This window comes from Dasypus novemcinctus, chromosome 7 (genome assembly GCF_030445035.2).
Source record: "Dasypus novemcinctus isolate mDasNov1 chromosome 7, mDasNov1.1.hap2, whole genome shotgun sequence".
Lineage (NCBI taxonomy): Eukaryota > Metazoa > Chordata > Mammalia > Cingulata > Dasypodidae > Dasypus > Dasypus novemcinctus.
Genome location: NC_080679.1, coordinates 12,500,394 through 12,523,088, shown reverse-complemented (window position 1 = coordinate 12,523,088; position 22,695 = coordinate 12,500,394). Strand labels below are relative to the sequence as shown.

Here is a 22,695-nt window from a genome sequence, read left to right as displayed (position 1 = left end):
CACCCAGACAGATTTAAAGGAATCACTTTATTGATAATGTTTTTGTTAATATTATTTTCTAATTATAAAAGTGGTATCAATCATTTAGAAAAAGCAAAAAATAAAAATAAAGAAGCAAAGAAAAATGACCAATAATCCCACCCTAAAAGACACAACACATGTTCCATGTCATTGTGTTACCTTTAATAAGAGCACTTATTCTGACATGTTCTCAGGAAATTAATAGTGTATATAATGAAAATCTATACTGTATATGTGAATTCAGTTAATCCAAAATATACCTCACACAGCTCTGGTGAAGGATAGTTTAGTTTTACATAGAACTGGAGGACTGGGCCTTTTAGGAAATCTGCAGGTTTGACGGTAAGCAGAATAGCTGTAATTCAAAGTGAAGTAAAAGCCTTAGCCTTCACTTACACTGTTTAAGCTTGCTGACTTACAGTGGTGCAATATGAAATTGCATTCAGCATTCCCTTGAGTCTGAATCATACACTGTGGAATGAGGATTGAAAACAGAACTGGTGTTCCCACACCAGAAAAGTCATAACACTCATGATTTCAACCATGGAACTGTTCTGCATTTAAGTTTGGTCCATTCCATCTCTTTTTTTAATTTATGAAATTCAGAAGTAAGTTTCATTATCATTTGAGAACTCTATTCCTGGCATTAAAGGGGCACAGCAAATGAACAGAATTAGATTATAATTCTTTTTCTTATTCCTTCAGGTGAATCAGTTCAGACAGCTGTATTCCAAAGTTATCAATGATAAACATGATGATGTCATGGCCAAGTTTGGCGCTATTCTGGCCCAGGGCATACTGGATGCAGGTAAATGGGTTGAGTCTTTCGGACTTATTCTTTAAAACTAATGAAATAATGATTTGCTCTAACTATATCACATGATTGGAATTGAGCCTGGACAAATTATTGCTGGAAAAAATTGCAGCCTATAGGTCATAGAGGTAATTTAGTACAGTTGTTAAAAGTGTAGACTGTTAGGGTTTGAATCCCTGTCCCTTTATATATCTAGCCTATTTAACCCTGGTTACTTTTCCCCTCTGTGACTGTTTTCATAACTTATGAAGTCTGCCTAATAGTGTTGGGAGGATTAAAAATTCATGTAGAGAAGTGGATTTGACTCAAGTGATTGGGCTCCCATCTACCATAGAGGAGGTCCAGGGTTTGATTCCCTGGGCCTCCTGGTGAAAGTAAGCTGGCCCATGGTGTGCTGGCCCATGCAGAGAGCTGATGCAGTGAGATGACACAACAAAAAGAGACACATAGGAGAGACGATAAGAGACGCAGCAGACCATGGAACTGAGGTGGCGCAAGAGATTGAGCACCTCTCTTCCACTCCAGAAGGTCCCAGGATTGGTTCCCAGTGCTGCCTAAAGAGAAGACAAGCAGACACAGAAGAACACAACAGCAAATGGACCCAGAAAGCAGACCATGGGTGGGGAGTAGGATAAATAAATAAATCTTTTTTTTTTTTTTTAATCCAGATTAGGGTAGCAGATGTGGCTTGAGTGGTTGAGCACCTGCCTCCCACATGGTCAGTCCTGGGTTTAGTTACTGGCCTCCTGAGGGGGGAAAAAAAAACAAGCAAAAATAAATGAAAAAAACCAACTCAGGGAAACCAATGTAGCTCATTGGTTGGGCGCTGGCTTCCATATACGAGGTCCCAGGTTCAGTCCCAGTCCCCTGGTACCTCAAAACAAAACAAAACAAAAAATTCATGTGAAACAAAACAGTGACCATGACCTAGTAAATACTCAACGAGCTTTGGCTGATTTCTTATTCTTTAATTTTCTTAGTATATACGAGTGTTGACACTGAAAATTTTTTGAAGAAAAAATGTTTTAGACAAATCCTAGCATCCAGATTGCTCTTAAAATAAGATACGTGGAATAATTTGCCTAGTAAATGCATATACACTATGCACTGTCGCTCCAGAATTTACGTTCTTTACTCCTACACTATGGCTTTATCCAAAAGAGATGGGCTACCCTTCTAGGGGAGAATTGTGGCTTTTAGCATCTTAGATTTGAATTTAATTATCTATTGTTATTGGTGCATTTCAGCTGGGTAAAGGAAAAGAATTTACCTATGTGGGATATAATCTTTTTTATTAATCTTTACTAATTTGACAGGTGAGATTTATTAATCTTTACTAATTTGCTCAAAGTTTTGTAGCAGTTCTGTTATTAGGTAAACATTTTTTTCATATTTTTTAGCCATCTATATTTCAGAAGTTTTTCTTGTTAATCTGTTCAGGTTTTCTACTTGCTGAGGGTGTAATTTTAGATAATCTTCCTGGTTGTTTCCTTTCTAATATAGTTTGTCTTTTTCCTTGATTATATTTGCTAGAGATTTGTCTGGTTTTATCTACTTATGTTCTAATTCTACTCTTTATTCTTCCCTTAAATTCTTTGCTTTTCTCATTTTATTATTTGCTTTTTCTTATACTTTTCTTAGTAAGAAAAGTACTTACTTGGTGCTGTTTTCTAAACTTTTGAGGCATATGTTCTTTTTTTTTTTAATCCATATCCTTAGTGGTTTTTTGGTTTGTTTTTAATTTTCCTACAAGTTGAGAGTTTTCTGCTTAAACTGTTAGTGTTGAGGTAGTTTGTTTATTATTTATTCTCCCTCCGCCCCGCCCCATTGATGGTTCTTGTCTGTCTGCTCATTCCTTGCCTGCCTAATCCAGGAGACACTGGAAACCAAACCCAGGACCTCCTACATGGGAGGCGAGTGCCAATGGCCTGAGCCACATCCACCTGTGACATCTGCTGGCTTGTGGCATCTGCTCGTTTAGGCATCTGCTCATTGTGGCAGTTGTGGTGTTTAGCTCATTGTAGCTGTGTGGCATCTAGCTCATTATGGTAGGTGCAGTGTCTAGCTCGTTGCGATAAACATGGCATCTGCTTGTCTTCTTTAGGAGACACTGGGACCTGAACACACAAACACACACACACACACACACACACACACACACCATGTGGTAGGCAGGCCCCCAACTGCTTAAGCCACATCAGCTTCCAACAAATGGTTTTTTTCTCTCTTTAGATCAAAGGCATTTCCTTGCATCTTTCTATAGGTAAGGAAAATATCCCATAGATATTTTAGATAAAGGAAATCATTTCAATTCTAGACAGTATCAGTTATCTCCCTTGTATAAACCTACAGACACTGATATCCCATACTTTCTCCCTCCTTGTTCCTCACCACCTTCTAGTATTTTAATTTTGTGTTCACACTGTCAAGGTTTGTAACATTTTTATTCTGTTCTGAAATCATAATTATCACAGTTATTTAATTTTACTTCATATTTAAATGGATTCATTGCTCACCACCATTTCCTTTGTTGCTACTTCTTCATTCCTGAGTTCTAAGTGTACTAAAATTTGACACCTAAATGGCTGGATTTTGTCAGTAATTAGTTTTTCAAGCAGGATTTAGGAGTAACTTTTTTTTTTTAAAGATTTCTTTCTCCCTTCTTCCACCCCCCCCCCTTGTCTGTTCTCTGTGTCTGTTTGCTGCGTCGTCTTTGTCTGCTTCTGTTGTTGACAGCATGGGAATCTTTGTTTCTTTTTGTTGTGTCATCTTGCTGTGTCAGCTCTCTATGTGTGCGGCGGCATTCCTGGGCAGGCTGCACTTTCTTTTGCGCTGGGTGGCTCTCCTTAATGGGGCACACTAAGAGTAACATTTTATTACTAAGAAATTTTTTTTATGTTTTTCTTTTTTCTTTTGGCTGCCACTTTTTGAAGGTTGTGGTTTTCGGCTGACAGTTCAGCTTGTTCAACCAACTACTACAATATTTTTTCAGTTTTTACTGTATTTGGGTTAATTATTCAGAATTAGAAGAAAATTCTGCATTTCAACTGTATTCTGCCTTCTTTACTAGAAATCACCTTTGTCTTCTGCTCCTTCCTTCCTTTTTCTTTTTTTTAACAAATCAGTTTTATTGATACATATTAATAAAGCATAAATCCATCTAAAGTGTTCAGTGTTATCTTGTATAATCACATAGTTGTATATTCATCACTTCAATAATAATTAGAGCATTTTCATTATTCCAATAATAAACAAAAAACAGACAAATGGAAAACTCATCACCTCTCAATCTCTGTGCTTCCCTGGCATACATAGCTGGTATTCTGTTTCCATGTCTCTAGTTATTTGTATTTATATTATGTCAAAACAGTCTTACATTATACAGTATCACCCATATTCATATTTCACATGGGGTTTCACTGTTAATACAGAACTATGTTACATTTTTTTAGCTTTCCTTCTGTAATATGCATGTCCTTAAACTTTTCCTTTCAACCACTGTTGTATCCATATAATAGCCTTGTTAGTTCCAAACACTATCATGTCCTTTCACCATTCCTATTCATTTCCAAAAATTTACAAATAACCTTTATACCAGGTCTGCACAGATTAACCTTCAGCTTTCCATTCTCTGTCCTCATTCTGTTCTCTAGTGACCTATATTCTAATTATTAATTTCATGAGTTTACACAATGTATTTAGTTTACAATATCACAGCCACACAGTATTTGTTCTTTTGTGTGACTTGCTTCACTCAACATAGTATCCTCCAGATTCATCCATGTTGTCATATGCCTCATTATTTCATTTATTCTTACAGCCATATACACCACAGTTTGTTTATCCACTCATGGGTTGATGGACACCTGGGTTTCCATCTTTTGTAATTGTGAATAATACTGCTATGAACAGCGATGTACAGATATCTGCTGTGTCATTGCTCTCAGTTTTGGGTAGTAGTATTGCTGGATCACATGGCAAGTCTATATTCATCTTCGTTAGGAACTGTCAAACAGTCCTCCGCAGTGACTGTACCATTTTACATTCCCACCAACAGTGAATAAGCATTCCAATCTCTCCACATCCTCTCCAACACTTCTAATTTTCTGACTTGTAATAGTGGCCATTCTAATCAGTGTAAATGATATCTCATTGTAGTTTTGATTTGCATTTCCATAAACACTGGTGATGAACATTTTTTCATGTTTTTTCGCCATTTGTATTTCTTCTTTGGACAACTGTTTTAAGTCTTTTGTCCATTTTTTAATTGGGTTGTTTGGCTTTTTATTGTTGCATTGTTGTATCTCTTTATATATCATGAATGTTAAACACTTATTGGATATGTGCTTGCCAAATATTCTCTCCCATTGAGTGTGCTGCCTTTTGACCCTTTTGACAAAGTCCTTTGAGGTGCAAAAGTGTTTAGTTTTGAGGAGGTTCCATTTATCTGTTTTCCCTTTTGTTGCTCATGCTTTGAGTGTAAGGTTTAAGAAACTACCACCTACCACAAGATCTTGAAGATGTCTTCCTACATTTTCTTCTAGGAGTTTTGTTGTTGTTGCATTTATGTTTAGGTCCTTGATCCATTTTGCATAAGGTGTGAGGTAGGGGTCCTCTTTTCTTTTGAATATAGATTACCAGTTCTCTCAGCACCATTTATGAATACTCTGTTCTGGCCCACCTGGGAGAGCTTGACAGCCTTGTCAAAAATCACTTGACCCAGATGTGAGGGTCTGTTTCTGAGTTCTCCATTCATTTCTACTCGTCAGTCTGTCTATCCTTATGCCAGTATCATGCAGGGTTGTTTTTTTTTTTTTTTTACCACTTTAGCTAAGTAATGTGCTTTAAAATCAAGTGAGAGTCTTCCAACTTTGCTCTTTTTTTAAGACATTTTTGGCTATTTGGGACCCCATACCCTTCCAAATAAATTTAATAATTGGTTTTTCTATTTCTGAAAAAAAAAACTGTTGGGATTTTTATTGGGATTGCATTGAATCTGTAAAACAGTTTGGGTAGTATTGACATCTTAACACTATTTAGTCTTCCAGTCCATGAACATGGAATGTCCTTCCATTTATTTGTCTTCTTTGGTTTCTTTTAGCAATGTTTTTATAGTTTTCTGAATACAGGTCCTTTATGTCCTTGGTTAAGTTTATTCCTAAATATTTGATTCCTTTAGTCGTTATTTCAAATGGAATTTTCTTTTCTTATTTCCTCCTCAGATTGCTCATCAGTAGTAGTGTATAGAAACACTATTGATTTTTGTGTGTTAATCTTGTATCCCACCACTTTGCTGAGCTCATCTATTAATTTGTGATGAATTTTTCAATATTTTCTAGATACGGAATAATATCATCAGCAAATAGTGAAACTTTTGCTTCTTCTTTTCCTGTTTGGGTGCCTTTTATTTCTTCATCTAACTTAATTGCTCTAGCTAGAATTTCTAGCACAATATTGAATCACAGTGGTGACAGGGCCATCCTTGTCTTGTTCCTGATCTCAGTGGGAATGCTTTCAGTCTTTCACCATTGAATACAATGCTAGCTGTAGGTTTTTCATATATGCACTCTACCATATTCAGAAGCTTCCCTCTGTTCCTATCTTTTGGAGTGTTTTTATCAAGAAAAGATGATGTATTTTGTCAAATGCCTTTTCTCCATTCACTCGAGAGGAACATGTGATTTTTCTTCTTCAATTTATTAATTTGGTTTATTTATTACACTAATTATTTTCTTATGTTGAACCACCCTTGCATATCTGGTAAAAGCCACTTGATCATGGTGTAAAAGTCTTTTGAGGGATCAATGGTATTGTCCCCCTTCTCGTTTCTGATATTATTTATTTGCATCTTTCTTTTTTGTCAGTCTAGCTCTAAGGGTTTGTCAATTTTGTTGATTTTCTCAAAGAACCAACTTTGATTTTATTGATTCTGTCTCTTGTTTTCTGTTTGTTGTTGTTGTTGTTCTCAATTTCATTCATATTTCTGCGCTCATCTTTACTGTTTCTTTCCTTCAGCGTTGTGTGGGATTAGCTGGCTCTTCTTTTTCTAGTTGCTCCAGGTGTGCAGTTAGATCTTCAATTTTAGTTATTTCTTCTTTTTTATGTAAACTTTGGGGGCTTATAAATTTCCCTCTCAACACTGCCTTTGCAGTGTTCCATACATTTTTTCTTTTCTTTTTTCTTTCTTTTTATTATTCTCTTTGGTTTTGTTTTTCCTATAGGTTTTGATATGTTGTGTTCTCATTTTCATTCTTCTCAAGATAGTTACTGGATTCTCTTGCAATTTCTTCTTTGACCCACTGATTATTGGTTTTGTGAGAGTTGAGCCCTGTCTGCCTACTCTGACACCATCTTCCCAGAACTCCCTCCCTCCTTCCTTCCTTTCCTAATCTTTCTCTCCTTTCACCTCTTTTTTATGGTATCTATTTGATTTTTCATGAACCAGTCAAGTTTTGGAGCTTCTTTCCATTTCTCTTTTTATTTATAATGGTTTTCCCCGGGTACTTCTTTTTTAGTTGATACATAAAAGTTCTCTACTGTTCACTATAAACCATATGATGATAAAATTATTCCCTTTCCCCTTTTCACTTTGTGTTTATATCCCATCCTATATCTAATGCTGCAATTGCATTAGAAAAGTTTGCAGTTCTGGTCTCTGTCTCTCAGTAAAGTTAGAAGTAGAAAAAAATTCTGGAGAGGATAATTCCAGAAGAATTAGTGAAGGGGGGGTTATGAGCATTTACTCAATGATTTTTTTCTCTTCAGGGAGAAAAGCCAAAGATTAAGAAGGTATATGATTAAAGTCTAAAAACTGTAAACACTATCAATAGGATAAATTTTTTCTTGTTTTTTTAAGTCTCAGAATGTTAGAACAAAGCTAGTTCCTATCAAAAATTTAAAAAATTAAAAATTTTTCACACCAAGATTGAAAAAAGAAACAATAATAAAAAGGCGTTGTACTTCATGTGTATTCCTTCATTTAGTCAAACCTTGAACATTTATGATCATTGAAATGGTGATTCATAATTTTCTTTCTATGAAGAAGAGAAATATTTGTAGATTAAATACTATTTTAAAGGTCAGTTGCATTATGAAGTTGACAGATCATGGCTGTTTTTTGGTGATGTTTCTTTTGTTAATTAGAGATATAATATATCAAATACCCACAAGATGCTGGGGGAAAAAAGCTAATTTCTAAGTCTGAATAAAGTGGGTTTCACTGAAATAAAAAAGAAGTTCAGCTTCAAATCTTAGGTCAGCTTTCTCCCCTCCTTCTTCTTCTGCTCATATTCAGCCAACATCCTGTATTACCATGCGTAGCTATATGTTCCCTCTGGCACGCTGGGTTTTTGTCTATCATAGTACATTTATGCCAAATATTAACTGTCTAATTAGCATCTTCTCCACTAAACTGGAGGTTCCTTGGCTCTTTTCTAGTATTTTGCTTAAAATTCTCACTATATAATAAGCATTCATTCAGTAAATGTGAGGGGGTGGTGCTGATGAAAGTACCAGAATACTGTTGGCTTTTTAAAGGGTATTTAGGGAGTGGTGGGGTGGGGGCTGTGGGGTTGAATGGGACCTCATATTTTTTGAATGTAATATTTTTTAAAAATGAATTTAAAAATAAAATAAATAAATAAATAAATAAAGGGTATTTATTTGGGTAAAAACTTACAGTTAAAAGGCCCTAAAGAGTCCAACTCAAGGCTGCTTTCTCACCAAAAGTCAGTTGCTACATGTTGAAGGAAGATGGTGGGCAATCTCTGCCTGGTCTCTCAGGCCTTTCTATTTGCTCAGCTGCTTTGTTCTCTTTGGCTGCAAACTACCAGGCAAATGAAGTGTCCATTTATATAGGCCCACCAAAGGGGCAGGGATTTAACCTGATTCTCACCAAATTAAACCTTGGAATTTATTACAGTCAAAGGGTATCACACTCAGGAACAGACCAGTTTACAAATCAATCTTTCTCTTCATTGGGATTCACAAAAATAATCTCAAACTGCCAAGAATACAAGTAGACAGTAAATTTATGTAACTCATTCCTATTGAAAAAAAAAAAGTCTACCTAATTCTTTTTTTTTCAGGTGACATCTTAAAAGATCTGTAATGGAGTATTAAGAAAATCTGGATTATTTCGTTGAACAGTAGAACTCTGATTCTTATAAAAATTGAAATCTCTTTTTGTTTAGTAAAGTCAGTATTCACTTCCTGACTCCAAGCAAACTGTGAAGACATCTGTAAGATATTGAGATTAAGAGGAGATGTGTCAGGCAAAATTACAGCCAAAGCAAACTATGAACTATGAACAATAGTGTATAGTAATATATTAATAATCTTCCATTAAGGGTGGAAAAAAAAAGCCATACTAAGTGAAAGAAACTAGACAAAAGGTACTACATGTTGTTTGACTCCATCTGTACAAAATATAAATGCAGGGAAGCAGATGTGGCTTAACTGACAGAGTATCTGCCTACCATATAGGAGGTCCACGGTTCAAACCCAGGGCCTCCTGGCCTGTGTGGTGAGCTGGCCCATGTGCAGTGCTGTGGCACACAAGGAGTGCCATGCCACGCAGGGGTATCCCCCGCATAGGGGAGCCCCATGCACAGGGAGTGCGCCCCGTGCAAGAAAAGCGCAGCTCTCCTAGGAGTGGCACGGCACACACAGAGAGCTTTCACAGCAAGATGATGCAACAAAAAGAAACACAGATTCCCGGTGCCACTGAGAATGCAAGCAGACACAGAAGAACACACAGCAGATGGACACGAGAGCAGACCGGAGAGGGAACCACCAAACAAATAAATAAATCTTTTTTGAAAAACAAAATATAAATACAAATAAATTAGACAGGAACAGAACAGCAGTTATGTATGTTAAGGGAAGGGTAGAGAGATGGAGAGGTGATTATTAAGGGGTGGAGGTTTTGTAGGGTTGTTTTGTTTTGTTTTGTTTGTTTTTGAGGGGCCAGGGATTGAACCTAGGACCTCGTAAGTGGGGAGCTGATGTTCAATTATTGAGCCACGTCGGCTACCCTGAGTTGGTTTTTTCATGTGTTTGCTTGTTGTTTGTCTTTGTGTTTAGGAGGTACGGGAAACTGAACCTGGGACCTCCCATGTGGGAAGCGGGTGCTCAACTGCTTGAGCCACATCCAGTCCTAGGATATAAAGTGGTTTTTTTTGTCTGTTTTTAAATTAGTATTAATATTGTTAGATTAATGAAAATTCTCTAATATTATTGAAGTGATGAATGCACAACTCTGTGATGATACCAAATACCATTAATTGTACCCTTTGTAAAATGATTTGTATGCTTTGTGAATATAGCATACATTTTATGCTTATAAAATTGGTATTGAAAAAAAAAGAAGAGATGTGAGCACCAGGGATTCCACATTGGAATTCCTTTTAGGCATGGAAAAGCCCCATTTTTTTTTTTTTAATTATTTTTTATTTATTTCTCTCCCCTTCTCCCTGCCCCCCACTTGTCTGTTTCCTGTGTCCATTTGCTGTGTGTTGTTCTTTGTCCGCTTTTATTGTTGTCAGTGGCACGGGAATCTGTGTCTCTTTTTGTTGCATCATCTTGCTGTGTCATTTCTCCGTGTGTGCGGCACCATTCCTGGGCAGACTGAACTTTCTTTCACGCTGGGCAGCTCTCCTTACGGAGCGCACTCCTTGCACATGGGGCTCCCCTATGCAGGGGGCACCCCTGCGTGGCACAGCACTCCTTTCGCGCATCAGCACTGCACATGGGCCAGCTCCACACGGGTCAAGGAGGCCCAGGGTTTGAACTGCAGACCTCCCATGTGGTAGACGGACGCCCTAACCACTGGGCCAAGTCCGTTCCCCACCCCACCCCCCCAATTTTTTTTAATAGCCTGTATTAGATTAACTAAAAGACTTGCATCTCAGAGTTCTGTGTTTAGCATTAACACTGTTTGCAGATAGGCAAGAGGAATAATTTTATGCTCGCATGACTCAAAATGAACAGTAAAGTACAGAACTTTTATGCTCCAACTAAAAGATGTAACAAAGATGTATTTGGTTTTTCCTGCCACACAAAATTGAGAGATTTTGGACAAACCCATATTAGAATCGATTTTTCAAAACAAAATGGCATACCACATTATTGAAAGAAGTTGTTGATGTGGGAGAAGTGGGGCATATGGGAATCCCCTGTATTTTTTTTTTAATGTAACATTTTGTGTGATCTATGTATCTTTTAAAAATAAATTTAAAATGTATTTTTAAAAAATGGTCTAGGGAAGCGGCTGTGGCTCAATCAGATGAGCTCCCGTCTACCATATGGGAGGCCCTCTGTTGGCGTCCCGGGGCCTCCTTGTGAAGGCAGGCTCGCCCACAGACACCATGGAACACTGACTCAGCAAAGGTGTTGCAAGAAATGAAGGGAGACAAGCAAGAACACAGAAGAGGGGGCAGCGAATGAACACAGAGAGCAGACAGCAAGCAAGCCGCAAGAGGGGGGAGGAAAAATAAATAGACACAGAAGAACGTACAGTGAAGTGGAGACAGAGCAGATAACACACAGAGATGCAAAAAGTCTCAAGGGGGGCAGTAAAAAAAATAAAAATGGCCTAGTAACCCTGGGCCTTTATCCCTAGTAATAGTACCACCTTTCTAGTTTGATTCAGTCCCTGCTGCTCCCAGCCCACTTTAATGGATGATTCCTAAAAGTGTTTGAATTTGCAACCCCTACTGGCCTCTTAGAATCTCAGAGTTAAAGCTGCCAATAAAGATCCATCTATCCACTCGTGTGGATCTTAGATCTAGTTCACTGGTTTTCAAAGCATTGTTTCTGTGCACTCTCTCAAAGATTAGGCTAGGGGACATGGCAAGATGTGGGTGAACATATCAGATTCTAAGCCATACACCCTCCCAATAGCCAAAACTTCCTATTAAACAGAATCAGCTCTGATTTCATTCTTGTACATAAAGTGCTTCCTCAAAAACTTTCAATCAATTGAATCAAGATTGGAGATTTTAAAACTTCTTATAAACACTACCACTCAAGTTCAAACCCTTATTTTGCCAAGGGATAAAAAGATTCTTAGAGTAAGATCATTTGTCCAAGATCACAAAGCTAGTTAATGTCAGAGCTACCTCCTACCAATATAAGTGATTTAATAATTCACAGTGCCTCTTAGGTTTTTCTGTCACTACACACAGACCCTCATAACTTGTTCTGGATATTTCTCATAATTCTAATAATTTTTATGCTGCCCAGTGTCTAAAAGTTTAAGCAAAAGTCAGAAAATATTTTTTATTGTTATGCATTTAATCATAACGTGATTATATTATGGATATTTATTTTATTTTTCCACAAATTAGGCATATTGTTAAGGCAAAGAGAAAATAAATAAAAGCATCTATATCTTGCCTCTGTGCTATTGTTTGCAATTATGATGTGTACTAAAATTTTACTTTTTATTACCTCATTAAAAAGCTAGTGTATAATACAGAATTGTATTTTTAATAAAGCACCACAGTTTTGATATCTTTGGGCTTCATTTTAGAAAAATATCTGCCTATTTAGAAAAAAGGTCTAGATTTGCCCTGAACCCTATTAAAATATAGCGCTTCCAATTTTTGAGACCTAGATAGCTCACTCTGGCTAACTAGTTCCAGTTCCAAGGACTTCATGTGAGCATTGTATGATCTGTATTCTTAAAATTATCACCAACTGTTACCCTCATGTAGTACTTAGAAATTATCACCAACTGTTACCCTCATGTAGTACTTAGAAATCTTTATTATTGCCTTTCTGGATTAATATTCATGGTTTCTTTCTTTTTCTGTAGGTGGTCATAATGTCACAATCTCTTTGCAGTCCAGGACTGGGCACACCCATATGCCTTCTGTGGTTGGTGTTCTCGTATTCACCCAGTTCTGGTTCTGGTTTCCTCTTTCACACTTCCTGTCATTGGCGTATACCCCAACCTGTGTCATTGGCCTTAACAAGGACTTAAAGGTATGTTTCAGAGACCTCAGTTTTGTGGAGTAGTCTAGTCACCACCCATTCGTGAGGATTTTTATGAAATTTTAAAGATGAATTGGCGTTTCATCAATAAAGTATTTTCCCTTCAAATTAAGTCATCACTTTATTGAATGAATGGCATGTGTCAACAGGAGATTTGAAAATCAAATATCCTTACTAGCTGCATAAACCTTTGGTAAATTATTAGCTTTTCTGAGCCTCAAGTTCTTCATGCAGTTTATAAGTAGAGGTGAAAAAAGAGGCTAAATATAATAGGTATGAAGAGATTTTATAGTCTGTTCTGATGAATTATATCTAATCCTGAAGGTTGTGGGTTGATGAAGGATTTCAAACAGGTAAATGACCTTATGAGATTTGCAGCTTAGATAACAATGGAAGCCATTATGATGCTATTGCAGTAATCCATGCAAGGAAGAATGAGGACTTAAGCTAAATATTAGTAATAAGAAATGAAGGTTTGAGACAGGGACATGTTTGAGAGTTATCCAGCGCTAAAGTGATTCATGGAATAAAGGATTATTACTAAATGGGAGGATATACCTTTGGTAGCAGAAAACAAGACCAATGTGAGAAACCAGGAAATTTGACAGAATGAAACTAGTCTCTTAATACTTAAGGCTACATCCACTGTTGTGACATCTTTTTTTGGGGGGGGGTGGGGAGCTTCTTTGTACCCATCCACCATCCTGAGTTAGGTACCATGCTTAGCTATATGTTGCCACTAGCACCTGAGTTTATATCTTTCATTTCTTTCTCCGTTCTGTGACCTGATTCACCTTCCTATTCTTTGAACTTTAAATAATTCTCATATCTGGTCATCACTGTTGTTAAAATGTTACATTGGGCGTGCGTGTAACTCAGTGGTTGAGCTTCTGCTTCCCATGTAGAAGGTCCTGGCTTCAATCCCTAGTAACTCCTAAAAAACACAACAACAACAAAATGTTAAATTTTCAGAGTGGAAAAAGTTTAAGCCAAAAATTGGCTAATAAGGATTATTTCATTGAATTTTCAGGATAGCTGTACAACAAATTATTCTTTTGTTAAATATTTCAGTATTAAATGTACTAGCATTTGTGTTCCAACTTCCCACCACAGACAATGCTACCTATAAACATCCTCATGCCTGCCTCCTCAGGGACCTGAGTAAAACCACATTTAAGGTATATATTCAAGAGAGGCATTCTAAAGTAAACATATACTTAATTCCACTGAGTATTGCCAGTTTGTTCTCCAGAGTGTTCCCAGGTTATTTATTCAGAGCTTGCTATAGCAAAGGAATCTGTCACCATCACTTGGACTCAGCAGAGACTCCCACCCCCATCTCCCCAGGCCATGAATGATTCTGATTAACTGAAGGTCTCCAGCGTCTCTGATTTGGTGTAGGTGGGAGTGGGTTTAGAATCTAAAGTTAATTTTTCATTTATGACCTAGAAGGCTGTTGGTTTAATTACAATGCCCTCCTTAAAAAAAAACAACAGTGTTTTTGTTTGTTTTTTTGTAAAATAGTTCCGTTGGAGATTTGATAAAAGCAAAATCTTACTTCTCTTAAACATAACTTTTATATACTGGGCTTATAATGTAAAATCATGACTTCAGTTGCCCGCCTCCCTGCACCCTCAAAAACAATAGCATTTGAAAATGTTGAATACACCTTAAGACAGTAATCGTTTGGTTTCCCAATCCCTAACCTTAACATTGTGATTAAAGATCCCACATAAACCTTAGGGGCTTTTATCCTCTGGCAAACAATTTTATGATCTCTGTTTTCATTCTTTACAATGAAAGTAGGATGGAAAAGACAAGATCTTCCTTATCCTAGTAAATATGGTGTTTATTACCAGTCTCTACTGGTACAAATTGGGTAGAGATGAGTGCAGACTAGAGAACTTTTTAAACCTAGTCAATAAGTAATGTGAAGCTGATTTTTCCATGAGACTCATGTTAGACCTTTATAAAGCATGATTATATGGTTTGGAAGCTGTATACAAATTGTTTAGGTTCTTGGCATGGTATAAAGAAGGGGTACTTGGAAGGTAGGTGTGCAGACTAAATAAACAGATAACACTTTACAAATGAGGTAATGTTTAACTGAGGCTCACACTGTGAGTGGAAAAAGAATGCCTATTCAGAGACTCATAGCTTCAGGAATGTATGAGGAATTGAAGGTAGTTCTGTAAAGCACCTAAAAACTAATTCAGTGAAAGAAGAAAAATGCCTTTCAGAGAGGAGTGATCACATAAATGAATAGCTCTGTGACTGACCATTTAGCCCATTTGGAACTTTTCACCTCGTTTGTGTTTGTATACTTTAAGACCGCAGACTATTTAAATCCTAATTTTGATTATTTTAATGGAGGTAAAAATGAAAGTTTTTGTTTCTTCAGATGCCGAAAGTTCAATATAAATCAAACTGTAAACCATCTACATTTGCATATCCAGCCCCTCTGGAAGTACCAAAAGAAAAAGAAAAGGAAAAGGTATGTTCTTTGTTCCTTTGAACAGCATTCATACCTACATACATGTGTGCTGTATAAATATATATATACACACACACACACACTACTGAGTATTTTACTTGAGTTTGTTTTTAAATATTTTTAATGTTTTAAATTAGTTATAAAAGTAATATTGGTAATAGAATCTAACAGTACAAAAGAGAATATAAAGTAAAATCTCTTTTCCCATTCTGGTAATCCAAGTCCTAGGTTGTAGGAATCACAACTTTTGATCCTTCTAGATATTTTCTCTGTACATACCAATACTTCTTAACACAAATAGGATTATTCTCTATATATTGTTCCACATCTTGTTGTTTTCATGTTAACAGTGTATCTTTGCAATTTTAAATATATATGAATCTTTTTTTCCCCAGAGCTGCAAAGTGATCTTTTTTATTTTTCTAATTTTTAATTTTTTTTACTTTATTGATGTTAGATGACAAGGTAGGGCCCTCTGAGCCCCTCCCCTTCTTCAGGGGGCCTGGGATGGAAGCTGTGAACAATGGGCAGTGTTCGTGTTGGAGGTTGAGTTGGGGCCAGGACTCTCCAGCAGCTGATTGCTACTCTCTTCTTTTCATGTTCTTGCTGGGGCTGGTGGTCCAGGGGGCTCTTACTCCTTGAAGGCCATGTGGACCATGAGGTCCATTACCCTATTGCTGTAGCCAAATTCATTGTCGTACCAGGAAATGAACTTGACAAAGTGGTCATTGAGAGAGCAATGTCAGCCCAGTAGAAGAGTGGGTGTCACTGTTAAAGTCTCGAGAGACAACCTGGTCCTCAATGTAGCCCAGGATGCCCTTCAGGGGGCATCTGACTCCTGCCTCACCACCTTCTTGATGTCATCGTATTTGGCCACTTTCTCCACATAGCAGGTCAGATCCTTACTGGACACGTTGAGGGTAGGGACACAGAAGGCCATGCCAGTGAGCTTCCCATTCAGCTCCAAGATGACCTTGCCCACTGCCTTGGCAGCGCCAGTAGATGCAGGAATGATGTTCTGGGCAGCCCCATAACCATCCCACCACAGCTTCCCAAAGGGACCATCTACAGTCTTCTAGGTGACAATGATGGTATGGACAATGATCATGAGTTCCTCCATGATGCCAAAGTTGTCATGGATGACCTTGGCCAGGGAGGCCAGGCAGTTGTGGTTCAGGAAGTATTGCTGATGATCTTCAGGGAGTTGTCATGGTTCATACCCATCACAAGTATGGGGGCATCGGTCAAAGGGGCAGAGATGATGGCTCTCTTGGTGCCACCTTTAAGTGAGCCTTAGCCTTCTCCATGGTCTTGAAGACACCAGTGGACTCCACAACACATTCAGTACTAGCATCACTCCATTTGAAATTGTTGGGATCTCGCTTCTGGAAGATAGTGAGGGGATTCCCATTGATGACAGCCTTCCTATTCTCAGCCTTGACAGTGTCTTTGAACTTGCCATGGGTAGAATCATACTGGAGCATGTAGACCATATAGTTGAGATCATTGAAGGGGTCATTGATGGGAACAACCTGCACTTTGGCGGAGTTCACAGTAGCCCTGGTGACCAGGTGCCCAGTTCGGCCAAATCTGTTTATTCGAACCTTAACCATTGTGTCTCAGGGATGTAGCTGGCACTGCATGAAGAGCTGCAGCTGTCTGTCGTATGGGAAGGAGCAGAGAGCCCAAAGCAGTCTCTATGGATGTACCATTGCTTATTTATCTATTTTTTATAAAATTTATTTTTTATATCTTTCTCTCCCTCCCCACCCCACATTGTCTGCTCTCTATATCCATTTGCTGTGTGTTCTTCTTTGTCCGCTTGCATTGTCAGCGGCACCAGGAAGCTGTGTCTCTTTTTGTTGTTGTTATTGTGTCATCTTCCTGCATCAACTCTCCGTGTGTGCAGTGCCACTCCTAGCCTGCACTTTTTTCATGCAGGACATCTTTCCTTGCGGGGTGCACTCCTTGCACATGGGGCTCCCCTACATGGAGGACACCCTGCATGGCACTGCACTCCTTGCACGCATCAGCACTGCACATGGGCCAGCTCACCACACGGGCCGGGAGGCCCTGAGTTTGAACCCTGGACCTCCTATCTGGAAGGCAGAGACTCTTATCAGTTGAGCCAAATCTGCTTCCCTGTACCATTGTTTATTTAACTTAGTTCCTTATTTGATGGACACATTGTTATATCTCATTTTTCACTGTTCCAAATAAGACTGGAATGAAAATTGTTATATGCATATATTTGTGTACTTGTGCAACTGTATCTATAAGTTAGAATCCTAGATGTGGGATTGCTTGCTCAAAAGTAATGCACATTTTTATAGATATTAACTAAATTGCCTTCTAAAATGGATATAACCAATTTATATTCCCATCCACAGTGTATGAAAACACCCATTGATATATGTTAAATCAAATTAGAGTATGGGGAGCAGATGTTGCTCAAGTGGTTGAGCACCTATTTCTCATGTACAAGGTCTTGGGTTCAAGACCTTTTTAAGGTACCTCCTTAAAAAGAAATTATAGTGTAGTATTAGAATAATGAAAATGCTCTAATAATAATTGAATTGATGATACACAACTATGTGATTATACCAAATACCATTGTACACTTTGGATGAATTGTATGCTTTATTAATATGTATCAATAAAACTGATTTGATTTTTTAAAAATTATAATGAGAGACATGTACTTTCCCCTTATGCTTCACTCAGTAAAATTATAATTTCGTGACTCTTTATATACAGTATAGGAAAATAGTTCTTTCCCTCAAGATAATGTACTTTATTAGCCAGTTGATTATTTGCTATAAATTTTGTAATTAAGGATAATTATGTAATTAGCCAAATTTGAGGGGGTAAGGGATGAATACACTTTGACAAAGCATCTTCTTTCATCCCCTATATGTTGGACCCCACTTTTAGATCTGAAACAAAGTCAACTTTTACACCATTACTGCCAAGCCTGTCAAAATCTGTTTCACCTTTGAGACTCGTCAAGGAGCATAATTCCAAATTTACCTTCACTCACTGTGAGGACATCAATACCTCCAGCGCTGGAGGGAAATTTATGTTTTACAGTGTGTTCATATACACAGTGATAGCAAATTCACATCTAGGGTAGACTATCGATCAAAAGATGAGTACAGAGTTGTATTGGACAAAATCCTCCAGAAAGTAAAGATTCACATGTTGACAATAGAAGTAAATTATGTGAATAAATGTCCTGCTTCCTTTTCTCATTTATTCCCTGACTCTTGTTTTTGTTTTTATTTTTAAAGATTTTATTTATTTATTTATTTCTCTCCCCTTCCCACCCCCCACCCCAGTTGTCTGTTCTCTGAGTCTATCTGCCTCATTGTCTTCTGTTGTCGTCAGCGGCACAGGAATCTGTGTTTCCTTTCATTGCATCATCTTGTCGTGTCAGCGCTCCATGTGTGCAGCGCTATTCCTGGGCAGGCTGCACCCTCTTTGACGCTGGGTGACTCTCCCTAAGGGGTGCACTCCTTGCACGTGGGGCTCCCCCATGCGGGGGACACCCCTGCGTGGCACAGCACTCCTTGCACGCATCAGCGCTGCGCATGGGCCAGCTCCACACGGGTCAAGGAGGCCCGGGGTTTGAACCGCGGACCTCCCATGTGGTAGACGGACGCCCTAACCACTGAGCCAAGTTGGCCACCTCCTGACTCTTGTTCTTAATGATGCTTATTACTACCAGGAAACACAGTAACACTGTGGGATTGAGTCCTCTTTGGGCTTATGTGTTTGTGTATAGGTATGCAATTACAGCAATTTACCCTTTTCACTTTTTCTAGGTTTCCACTGCTGTGTTATCTATTACTGCCAAGGCTAAAAAGAAGGAAAAAGAAAAAGAAAAAAAAGAGGAAGAGAAAATGGAAGTGGTAGGTATAATTTGGTGTTTATATGAGTTAACATATTAATGTCCATCTCGGTCATGGTCCACATTTTTCCTTGTTGAACATTATTTTGTCTTGGTCTTGGAGTTGTTTAAATAATTATCCCTATTCCAAACATACAGAATCATATGATTTTAATTATAAGACATTTTAGAAATTATATCCATTTGTGGGAAGAATATAAGGATACAGAGTAGGAATGAGTTCTCAGAGGAAATAAAGGGTAAAGTAGGGTTTTCAGGAGATCATGAGTTGAGGAGGAGAGAAAGACCCTTTTAGGGTCAAAGGAATAATTTTGGCTTGGCATTCAAGTTACCCCCCCCCCCCCATTGGATACCAACTAGCTTTTCAAGGCTTACTACCTCTTCTTGCCCATGCATCAGCCACAGAGGTTTCTTACCATTTCTTTAAATAGATATTTATCTGATCTCTGCTGGTAGAAAAGCCCATTATTTGAAACTAAGTTAAATACCCTTCCCACTCCCATGCAGAATTACTTTCTCCCTCCTCTGAAACTGGTGTCACTGTATTTGTACTTCCATTATACCTAGTACTTTTGTACTAATAATTGCTCAATAAACTTACCAACATTACTCAGTGATATAGTACAGAAGTGATCCTTATTGAGCTTTTTCCCCTCCAGGATGAGGCAGAGAAAAAGGAAGAAAAAGAGAAGAAAAAAGAACCGGAGCCAAACTTCCAGTTATTGGATAACCCCGCCCGAGTTATGCCTGCACAGCTTAAGGTCCTAACCATGCCAGAGACCTGTAGATACCAGCCTTTCAAACCAGTAAGTTAACAGTGGCTTTTAACTGTATAATAGTGGGTATCCATAAGACAGTGGAATATTGATAGAGAAGGATAAAAGTTCTAAAGTATTCCAAAAATTTCTTTATTCCTAAGAAAACTCTTAGAAAGGAGAGAATATTCCCCTCCATTTCATATATATTTTGGGGGATTTTCTCTAGGTAACCTTACTACAAATTCTTCTATTAGAGATTTAAGCTGTGGAGATTTCTAATAAAATAAAATGATTAGGAGTATAGACTCTGGAGCTAGACATCCTAGATTTGAATCATGACTGTACCACTTACAGGCTGTGTGACTTTGAGCTAGATACTAAACCTTTCTCAACCTCACCTTCCTGTACTGTAAAATAGGGATTATCATCTCCAACTCATAGGGATGTGGCAAGGATTTTATAAGGTAATACAGAAGCACAAAGAGGTGGCGGACTTGGCCCAGTGGTTAGGGCGTCCGTCTACCACATGGGAGGTCTGTGGTTCAAACCCCAGGCCTCCCTTGACCTGTGTGGAGCAGGCCCATGTGCAGTTCTGATGCGCGCGAAGAGTGCCATGCCACGCAGGGGTGTCTCCCGTGTGGGGGAGCCGCATACGCAAGGAGTGTGCCCCTTAGGGATAGGCGCCCAGCGTGAAAGGGTGCAGCCTGCCCAGGAATGGCACTGCACACACGGAGAGCTGACACAACAAGAAGATGCAACGAAAGGAAACACAGATTCCCATGCCACTGATGACAACAGAAGTGGACAAAGAAGACGCAGCAGATAGACACAGAGAACAGACAACCGGAGTGGGGGAGGGGGAGGGGAGAGAAATAAATAAATAAATACATACATACATAAATACATAAATAAATAAATAAATAGAATCTTTTTAAAAAAACAGAAGCACAAAGAAGTTACAAATATCATCATAATTATGCTGCTGTCCTAAACTCATTGGTTTTAGTTAGAAACAAATCTTAATGCCATTTAATTTATTCCAAGGCAGAATGTTTCATATTATAAACAAATACTAACCAGAAATTTGCACTTAATAATGCCTTTATTTTCCAGGTTCTTGTATCTAGAAAACTAGGGAGTCACTAGTAAATGTATTCAAGAGATTTAGATCCTAGGTCTGTCTGGAATGTCATGGACAAGATCTCTAGATCCTTAAAGAGTAAACTCATTCTCATCAACCAACGCCCCTGGTGGTAGGTAGGAAGTAACTGTTACCAACAGTTGTGAGCCACTGTCTTACCTGACTAGATTACCAGCTAGAGTAGATAAGGGCAGGGGATAGAAGATAGCTATATGTAGAGGTTAACAGCTGGAATCGGGCAAAATTAGGCTCATAACAACCCCACTGTGCTAATTCTTAGCTATGTGATTGAGGCAGGTGGTTTAATTTCTTTGTGTTTGTTTTCTCATCTAAAATTGGTATGGTAATACCACCTACTTCCAAGGGTTGTTGTGAAGATTAAATGGGATACACATAAACCACAGTATCTGGCACTTGGTAAATGCTCAATAAATGTTACTTGGTTGCCGTGATAAGTTAGCAGGCATCTGTAGTTAATAGGCAGTCAGGCCAGGAAGAAGAAAGTAGCTTGTAGACATCCTTCACCTCTTAATCTTGCATCCCTAGGACCTAATACTATACCTGGACTGTAGTAGTTGGTCATTCATGCATGTTGAATAAATGAATCAACAGAGCCACCAATGGAAACCAAAATAGATGTAATCACTATTGAATCCACAATCCAGTTCATCTTGGTGGTGTGTTTATAGAGAGTATATTCTAACTAGAAAAAAGAAGAGCAAAGTAAAACCCAAAGCAATCAGAAGGAAGAAAATAAAGATTAGATTAGAAATAAATGAACTAAAGATTAGAAAAATTAGAGAGTAAATTTCATTAAAAAACAATAAAACCAAAAGTTGGTTCTTTGTAAAGATTAACAAAATTGACAAACATTTAGCTCATCTGACTGAGATAAAAAGAGAGAAGACTCAAATTACTAAAATCAGGAATTAAAAAGGTGACATTGGGAGGCGGATGTGGCTTAAGCAACAGAGCTTACGCCTACCATATGGGAGGACCTGGGTCCGATCCCTGGGGCCTCCTGGTGAAAAAGAAGAGAAAGCTTACCCATTCAGCAAGCCAGTGCCCATGCGAGTGCCTGCACGAGTGCCCACGTTGTGAGTCAGTGCCCTGCACAAGTGAGTCACGCAGCAAGATGATGACACATCAAAAGAGAAACAAGGGGAGAGTCAAGGTGAAGGACAGCAGAAACCAGGAACTGCAGGTGGCGCAATTGACAGGAAAACTCGCTCCATCAGTGGCCTCCAGGATCAAATCCTGGTGAATCCTAAAGTAGAGAAAATGAGAAGAGAAGAAAACCACACTAACAGCAAAAATAGCAGGGCGGGAGAAGGGGAAGGGGGGGGGAAATAAATAAATTATATTTTTTAAAAAGGTAACATTATTACTAACTATATTAGCCAAGTGCTGACGCAAAGTACCAGAACTCTGTTGGCTTTTATAAAGGGATTTAGTATTTATTTGGAATAGAAGCTTACAGTCACAAGGCCCTAAAGAGTCCAACTCAAGGTACCATAAGAGGTACTTTCTCACCCAAAGTCATTTGCCATGTGTGGGGGT

At 38.3% G+C, this 22,695-nt stretch overlaps 1 protein-coding gene and 1 pseudogene across 1 annotated transcript in view; one reads left to right on the top strand and one right to left on the bottom strand.

Annotated features, from left to right (window-relative positions):
- PSMD1 (proteasome 26S subunit, non-ATPase 1) overlaps positions 1-22,695 on the top strand; it is a 124,452-nt gene that overhangs the window by 93,356 nt on the left and 8,401 nt on the right. Inside the window, exons 19-23 of the mRNA XM_058299902.1 lie at positions 727-829; positions 12,654-12,823; positions 15,234-15,326; positions 19,151-19,237; positions 19,896-20,042. Coding sequence (XP_058155885.1) covers positions 727-829; positions 12,654-12,823; positions 15,234-15,326; positions 19,151-19,237; positions 19,896-20,042 — 600 coding nt within the window. The remainder of the gene's footprint in view (positions 1-726; positions 830-12,653; positions 12,824-15,233; positions 15,327-19,150; positions 19,238-19,895; positions 20,043-22,695) is intronic.
- On the bottom strand, positions 15,956-16,939 carry LOC139439274 (glyceraldehyde-3-phosphate dehydrogenase pseudogene; annotated as a pseudogene).